An 8,525-nucleotide genomic window follows, 5' to 3' on the forward strand; every position below is an offset into this window, starting at 1 on the left:
AAATAACTTAATTAAGTTGTCTCCAAGATAATTTGCAATTTCGGATAAAAAGTCAACAATTTAATTTGTTTATACACAGAACAAAACTGGTTTTAACAAAACATCCAAACTGTGCTTTTTTGATATTTGTACTAATAGTGATGGTTTACAAAGGTTTGATAAAGTTCATCTTGAAAAACAGTGATTGTACGTGTTAGCATCCTTTCAGTTTCCCTGGTGACACCCGTCCACATCAGGCTACAATTTAGATTCACCTTACTAGAAGAACACAAACTAAATGGATGCTGACTAACAAGAGCAGCTCAGGGTCAAACCACATATCCAAGCAACAACAACAACAACAAAAAAAGAAACATCCATCAGTTTAGCATCATCAGCTGCTCAGAGTTAGTGCGTTATTACCTTTGGCAACCTGGACACCGTCCTTTGTAATCGTCCACTCCACAACGATGCCAACGCCACCCCAGTTGACAAGCGTGACCTCAAGACTCTTATTGGCCACTACGAGATGTGGACAGTGCAGCTCAAGTTTGGAGGGAAGCGTCACGCTCACTTGTGTGCGATTAGCCACCTGAAAACACAGAAAAGTACCACAAAAATGCTTTGAAAGCAGCTATTTTTACCGTCTAAAAACGTGTAAATATGTGTGACATGTTGAAATGTGGGAAAGACTAATTAATTAACTGAGAAATTTTGCTTCTTACCTCTTTGTGTCCCGCCCAGGCCATCAAACTGACTGCATAATGCCCTGGAAGCCCGTATTTGTGAGCTGCCGTGGCGGTACCCGTAGCCGTGGCGTTGACCCGGGACGAAAGGTCACCAAAGTCCCAGGACAGCGTGACGGGCGTGACGGAGGCGGCGGCAGAGAAAAGGATTTGGTCGTGAACGCTTTGCAGTGGGAGAGGTTTCACTGAGATAGAGAACTCCACCGCAAACACGTCCTGAGCCAAAGTCCACCCACAATCCTGTCGATGGAAGGAAAGTATGTGAGGGAGGCGAGGTTTTGGTGTTAATATGGACTCATATTTAAAAGTAAAATGAAACTGGTTTCCTGTTATTTGTGGAGATATTTGTGGCTTCACTACTATTTTCGTGGCTTCAAATAAAACCTAAATGAAACATGTGAAGTGAATAAATTCTAAAATAAACAGTTCTTAATTTTTACTGTGAAGTTTTGGATAACTCTTTTTGCGCTGCACTCTTTAAGAAAACTAAATCGGAGAGTTCTGGGAAGCCACAAAGGAAAGAGAGGAGCTGAAAGACGCCACTGAGGAGGATGTCTCAGTTAGAAGCTGCTCTTTATGACAGCAACATAAAATGTTTACTCAAAGCATTAAAAGCCATAAATTGACTTTTATCTGGACTAAAAGTCTTAGAGTGAGTGACACATACTGTCATTACGTTGGGGTCGGTACAGGCAGCCGAGTACTGAGAGCCGCTGATGAAGTTGGGCTCGTTGTTTGTGCTGCAGAGACACTCGTGACTGTTTCCCAAGCCGCCGTAGAGGTGCGATAAACCAAAGCACAGACTGTTGCACTGTTGGCGCGTGAAGTTTCCAGGGCTGGAGAACGTAAAGATCACAAGCTCACTTCGTCCTCCTCCAGTGCTGCTGTCTTCAAGACATCCTGCGTAGCTCAGACCTGAAGCGCGGACAGAGGGTTTAAGAGGTTAGACTTGAAAAGTTTATTTCCTTAACGTACTGTCAGTCACAACTCCTGCAGAAAAATGTTCTTTAGTTAGAGTTTTAAAGATAAGGCAAGCACCTATTTTTAAGTGTCACTGAGCAAACGAATAACTTTCGAACATAATGCAATTTCAGTGGTGTGAAAGTAAATCAAAGTGTGCATTTGGGCTGGGGATTATCTGATCGTGATTATTGATCGAGAAAAGTTTCAGATCGATTACGGTGATCAGCTGTGAGCCTCTGTACTTAATCAAACATGGCGGAAATGTGTGTGACAACAGCCAATCAGAATCAATTTCCCGCTCCACTTCCATTTCTAAGTTGCTAAGGAAACGCGGACGGAATCACAAACAAAATGTAATTCAGTATAAAACTCTAAATCTCACAGAATTTGCTAATTTGGGCAAGTTTCTGAGGTATTGTGGCCGCTGCCGCTCCCCGTACCTGCCGTTAGCTGCTAACAGGCGTGCAGTGTGAGCCCTGAGCTCCCCTCCATTCATGTGTGCGAAAGTGAGTGAAAAGTGAGCCGCGATGCACGATGAAACAGACTAATTTAAAACAGAAACGTCCTCAAAAAATAGGAAGCGGTCTCAGGGTAACATTTAGGTCAGAACAATGTCCCAGCAGTTCTTTTATCTGGAGAAGAACTTTTCTGTAAGTTTTGTCAGCACACGATGGGCTGGATGTGTAAGAACAAAATAAAAGTAAATGAATAAAAAGAAAAGTAAATAATGAGCTTAGTTCTTATTCAAGAGGCAAGTGTGCACAAATTGTTGCTGTTTGTAGGGTTTATGTTTCTTTATGGCAGGGGTCAACAATTCCGGTCCTCGAGGGCCGCAGCCCTGCATGTTTTACTTTTTTCCTGCTCCAACACACCTGATTCAGTCAGTGAATTACCTCTTCCAAGTTCTGCAGAAGCCTGATAATCATCTATTCATTCAAATCAGGTGTGTTGGAGCAGAGAAACAAGTAAAACATGCAGGGCTGCGGACCTCGAGGACCGTAATGATTATCCCTGCTTTATGGCATATTTAATCTGAATTTAAATTCTACAACTTTTATTTTACAAAAGGATAACTTTATTAATGTGAGACTCTATGATTTACACATAAATGTTTTTTTTTCTTGGTAAATATATTTAAACACCTTGTAAAAATAATTTAATGTTCTACTGAAGCACAACTATTTGTTATATTAGTGAAAGTGAAATAACAGCCATTATTATTTTTATTTTTGTAGCTATTTATTTGTTAAATTTTGTTTCAGTCACATTATGATTACACACTTTTTAGTTTAATAAAAAATCATGATAATAATCAAGATTGGATGATAAGAAAAAAACAAAACTATAATTTTTTGCCATATCAAACCAGCCCTACTGTGCATCCTCCACTGGTTCTGCCTATGAGACCAGTTTCAGTGAATTAATGCACAAAGCAAAGGTGCTTACTACATATCAAGCACAGAGTAAGGATGTGCTTCAAAACAGGATCTGTCTCATCCACATCTAGCTTTTTTTTCAAAGGAATGCACCTTTGTTTGTTGTTAATGTTACCTTTCAAAATCACCTCTTCCTAAATTTACTATGATCATACCTTCATCCACTTTGCAGACCAAATAAAGTTTTTTTATTTGATTTGATTTATTTATTTAACAGGAAAAGATTATTAAAAATCAAGCCTGACTCAGCATAATTGCTGTTTTACAGCAGGTTCCTGTTCTGCAGCACATAAACACTCAGAATTACAGCATCACAATCACATCATTATTATTACACCATAGACACAAAGACAAACAAGCATACCAAATTTCAAAAAGGCAGCATTTGCAAAATAGGACGTCTAAATATGAGCACAACAAAAAGTGTCCAGCAGATGGCAGACAAGATTCTTCTTAAAGGGCTGTAGTTTTGAAATGGACTTTATGTTTTGAGGAATGTCATTCCATGCTTTAGTATAAACATAGAAGAAAGACCTCTGGCCGTAACAGTTTTTAAAAGTTGGTAATATCGGTTGTCCTTTTGTAACAGATCTAKTTGAATGACCACTTCCAGAATTTAATTTGGGCAACAATGCACAGAGTGTTCCATAATTGGCACCTTGGAAGATCTGAAAATATAAATTAATACCACTATACAAAACATAATTCTGAAAAGTCAAGGCATCAGACAATGAAAGAACTGTACAGTGATGAGTCCAACAAGGAAGTTTTTTATGAATTTTGTAGGCCCTGTTGTAGAGCCTAACTATGGGTTCTAAGATTTCATTTGTTGTAAGAGACCAAACAGGTAAACAGTACGACATGGTTGAGAGTATAATGGCATGAAGATAGATATTTGAAACAGAAGATGTCAGATTGGATCTATTTTTTGAATAAACGTATAATTTCTGTTTCAACTTAGTGGTTAAGACTTGTACATGATCACGATAAKTCAAATGAGAATCCAAAGTAATTCCAAGATATTTGTAGGTAGTGACAATATCAAGGGGTTTGTTTAAAAAAGTGAGTTGATTTGTTATATTGAAATGTCTCCTGGGTGAGGAAAAATACATGCACACAGCTTTTTTAACATTAATTGACAAAAGATTATCTTGAAGCCAACCATGAAATGTCTGAAAATCAGCTTGTAACTGACTATTAATAGATTCAATATTGAAATCAGACAAAAAAGAACAGTACCATCAGCATACATTCTTGTATTTCAGTCAAATGTTAACAAAACAGATGTATCACAATCACAAAGAGATGTACATGAACCACACTTTACAGTGCAAAGAAAGTATCACTCAGGCCAAATCTAACTGCTTCACTGACATCATCAGTTCCAATGTAGGCAACACACAGTTTATTTTCTCTCTTCTTAACCGCGCAGTTTCACCTCCGAACTCCTGTAACTCGCTCATGTCATTCTTCACTGAAAAAATCCACTCCATACACCAACACCTCAGGCCAAACTCTGCCCCTAACATCTTTATAGAACTCCCACCCCCCTCTCTGTCTTCACTCTCCCCTCTGCTGCTGACGTATCTGCCATCATTAGGAAGTCCAAATCCTCCTCACAGCTACATCCCATCCCCACAGCTTTGGTTCAATCCTGTCTCCCCTCTCTGCTTCTTATCATCACTAACATCATCCACTCCTCTCTGACGACTGGTACTGTTCCCACAGCTTTTAAATCGGTTGTCATCACCCCCGTCATAAAGAAAACAGATCTAGATCCGACTAACTTCAATAACCTCCGTCCCATTTCTAATCTGCCCTTCAGCTCCAAAATTCTCGAAAAGGTCGTCGCTAATCAGCTTCACTCACACCTCTCCAGCGATAACCTCTTTGAACAGTTCCAATCAGGTTTTCGACTACATCACAGCACCGAAACTGCTCTTATTAAAATTAATAATCTTCTCCTTGCTGCTGATGATCCAGCAAAAAAAGAGGCAAAGCATAGATCCTAATTCAAGCAGAGATGATCAGCCTGATAGGAATCAGGTGTGAACTGAAGCTCAAACAGGAAGCAAAAACAACGAAGACAGATACAGAAAATAGCCCTATAAACATGAAACAGGTCCAAAAAAGCAGAATCAAAATAACTGAATAGGTAAAAAACAAGAAACAATCCCGTCTCACACATTCACACACCCCCACAGCTTGAAAACTAAAAGAGACTAAGCAGTTCACCTTTACAGTGCATTTTTAAATGTCTAGTATTTATTTCCATAAAATAAGCTTATACCCAAACTATTTTTTTACATGCTGTACAAGGTCTAAGACAAGATTTTCTGTAAGCACTGAGACTTACATCATGTGTTGGATTTCTTACCGCAGGTGAGCAAGCTAACATTGAGCAAAGGCTGGTGGCGAAGTTCAAGGGGGTGGTTACAGAGCATGGCGTGGGGGCGTCTAACTTGCACCCCTTTCTCCTGGAGCCACCTCACCAACCGGAACAGCTTGCAGTCGCATTCAAAGGGGTTGCCGCTCAGATCACTGGAGGAGAAAAGGACATGGCTGAAGTGACAGAATGCTCGAACAACAAATGCACTGCTGAGCTATGTGGAAGCTAGCACAGCTAAATATAGCTGCACTGATCTTCATCCCTGTGGACTCCACGGCGAGTCATCGTCCTCCATCTCACTCTGTCCTCAGTCCAACTACCTCCATGTTCAGTGGTGGGCACCAGCCCGCTAAAGCGCAAATCTGCTAATTGCGGACCTAAATATTTTGTTTGCGCTTTAGCGGTCTTACCAATTTTTATAAATCATAAGTGGATTTGCGCTTTCTAATATTAAAATGCAGTACCGCTATAAGTAATTATCTACCTGTCATCACTATCTTGAACAGTGGGAGGTATGGCTGTCAATGAATCACAACGCACGTGATCTGTCCAACAGCACCCCTCCCAGATAAACACACTTTTTGTGAAGGTATACATCCTTACTGACTGTTGCTTTCAGTCACGGTTCTGATTTCCCACAATGCTTTGTGTCTGTTTACGTAGCAACTCCCTGTCCCAGCTAAAACAGTTAATGTTTGCAATGCATACTAAACTTTTGTATGTATTGATTTATTTTACTTTACAATCGGAGCTCCTTTTATAAAAAAAGAAAGTTTAAATGCTGGAGCTCAATACTTGACATAATTGGTCGAAGCAATCGGCCAACGGGTTTAGAGACGCAGAAATTATTTAAATATGTTATGCTGATTAAGACAGACATATAGTGGTCAACTAGAGCAACTACATGGAAAACTTTAAAATCCAAGCTCTTATTTTGAAGTTCGCAGATAGTTTCCTGTACTCCGTGCTTTTGTTTCCCGTCACAAATCAAATCCGTCATGTACCCAGAATGCATCGCTACAGTTTTCCAATAAACAGTTTTAAAATTACTTTATTGATGCTTCTTTAATGAAAAATCTACAACAAACAAAAGTAAAAGACAAAGAAGCAGCCGAACTAGCAATCCTCAACAACTTTTAAAGAAGCAGCCAAACTAGCAATCCTCAACAACTTTTTTAATTTTTACACCAGGAGATAAAGGTCTGTTGCAGGAAATCACATCCCCAGCAATCGGCGGTTGAAGGATTAAGCTGTAAAAGGGTTCATACACCACTAGTTGGCAGTGTTGTGCATATATTGTACATGAATTGTTGCCAGCTAGTAAGTGTCAAATTGAACTTGCGCTTTAAAATTATCTTCCGCTAGTTTTTCTGTGGCATTGGCGCTTTTGAAGTTGCGGACCTAAATATTTTCATAAGTGCCTCAGAAATTGCGTAGCTAATTTCTGGATTAGCGCTGCCCACCACTGTCCGTGTCCTTTAACTGCATCCATTTACCTCCTCTTTGCAACATTCTTCTACCAATACACCCACTATCCCTCCTCTGGACATGTCCAAACCATCCTCTCTAACTTTATCTCCCAGTCCTTCAACCTGTGCTGTACCTCTGATGAGCTCATTCCTAATCATCTCCATCCTTGTCACTTCCAAGGAGAACCTCGACATCTTCAGCTCTGACACTTCCAGTTCTGTCTCCTGTCTTTTTGTCAAAGTCTCTGTCTCCAAACCATACGGCATAGCTGGTCTCATGTGCTCTGTTTTTTGCTTTTCCTTTAACCTTTGTTGCTACCCTTTTGTCTCAAATCACTACAGAAACTTTTCTCCATCCTGCCTGGACTCTTTTCTTCCACTCTTTATCACACTCCATGTTTTTTCTGGACAGTCGATCCAAAGTACCTGTAGGACTTCTGCTTCTTGTAGCCTCACTGTCCCATCTGCCTCCTTCTCACACATGCACTCTGTTTACTGTATGTGGCTACACTGATACTAATTAATAAATGATCCTGAATAATTGTAAATAAATAATAAAAGCAATATAGAAATTGTTCAAGCTGAAAAATAAAATAAAATAAAAGAGCTGTAAACAATTAAAGGAAAGTAAGAAGTAAGAATTTGAATGACAAACAAAAAGATTCATGTGAATGACTGACAGGCAGAATAAAACAACAGGATTCTGTAAAACATGTCTGGTACAGATTATCAGCTACTCGTTTAGATTGATTTATTTCATAATTTTATATAGTTCCACTTTTTTGTAAGACAAAAAAAAATCAAAGTTCAAAAAAATGAAAATAGAGTTACCACTTACATTTTTGTTAAATTACAAAGGTTGTCACATATCCTTTCTTCTATGGTGGTAATTTGGTTGTTGCTCAAATCACTGGTGGCAGAAACAAACAGAGAAATTGCTGTACAGTTGACATTGAAACAAAAACAAGTCATTTTCTTTTGATTTTTGACAGCACTGAAATGAATTATTGATTTAAATACAGTTAAGTTTGGATTCCGGCATTGATTACTTTTCTTCTTTTTTGGTCACAGAGTGAAAAATCTTACAGACAGTAAAATGTTGTTTGATAGATTAAAATTTAAAATGGAATTTCTGCTTTAGAATACAGTTCTACATTGATGCAAAATGACTTTTATATTTGTATTTCATCAAGTCAATGGAATTATTGCTTTAGATTAAATGATGTATATGCTGAACAGACTATCTGAAGTAGTTTACAAACAAAACCTAATCTCAACCCATTCTTCCCACTGAAACTGAGGCTGTATTTTCCTGTTTCCATCTATCTACAACATTTCTCTCCGTGCCTCCTTTTCTTTTCTCTCCTTTCCTCCTTTCACCCTGTTCAGTCTTTTCCTTCTCCACTTAAAACTCCTCCCCTCGCTGAAGCTAAATAATGGGGCCGTTGTGTGGTGGTTTGGACAGAACTGATGGAAACCATCAGTCTGCACACACACACACACACACACACACACACACACACACACACACACACACACACAC

The 8,525-nt window shown here is 39.1% G+C and overlaps 1 protein-coding gene across 1 annotated transcript in view; it reads right to left on the reverse strand.

The window, feature by feature from the left end:
• Positions 1-402: 402 nt before the first annotated feature.
• The window catches only part of LOC106534180 (polycystin-1), a gene marked incomplete at its 3' end in the record, with an annotated part of 57,585 nt that continues 49,462 nt past the window's right edge, over positions 403-8,525 (reverse strand). Inside the window, 5 exon segments of the mRNA XM_014030743.1 lie at positions 403-571; positions 705-965; positions 1,393-1,640; positions 5,502-5,665; positions 7,821-7,892. Coding sequence (XP_013886197.1) covers positions 403-571; positions 705-965; positions 1,393-1,640; positions 5,502-5,665; positions 7,821-7,892 — 914 coding nt within the window.

The sequence above is a fragment of the Austrofundulus limnaeus genome, unplaced genomic scaffold (genome assembly GCF_001266775.1).
Source record: "Austrofundulus limnaeus strain Quisiro unplaced genomic scaffold, Austrofundulus_limnaeus-1.0 Scaffold1111, whole genome shotgun sequence".
Lineage (NCBI taxonomy): Eukaryota > Metazoa > Chordata > Actinopteri > Cyprinodontiformes > Rivulidae > Austrofundulus > Austrofundulus limnaeus.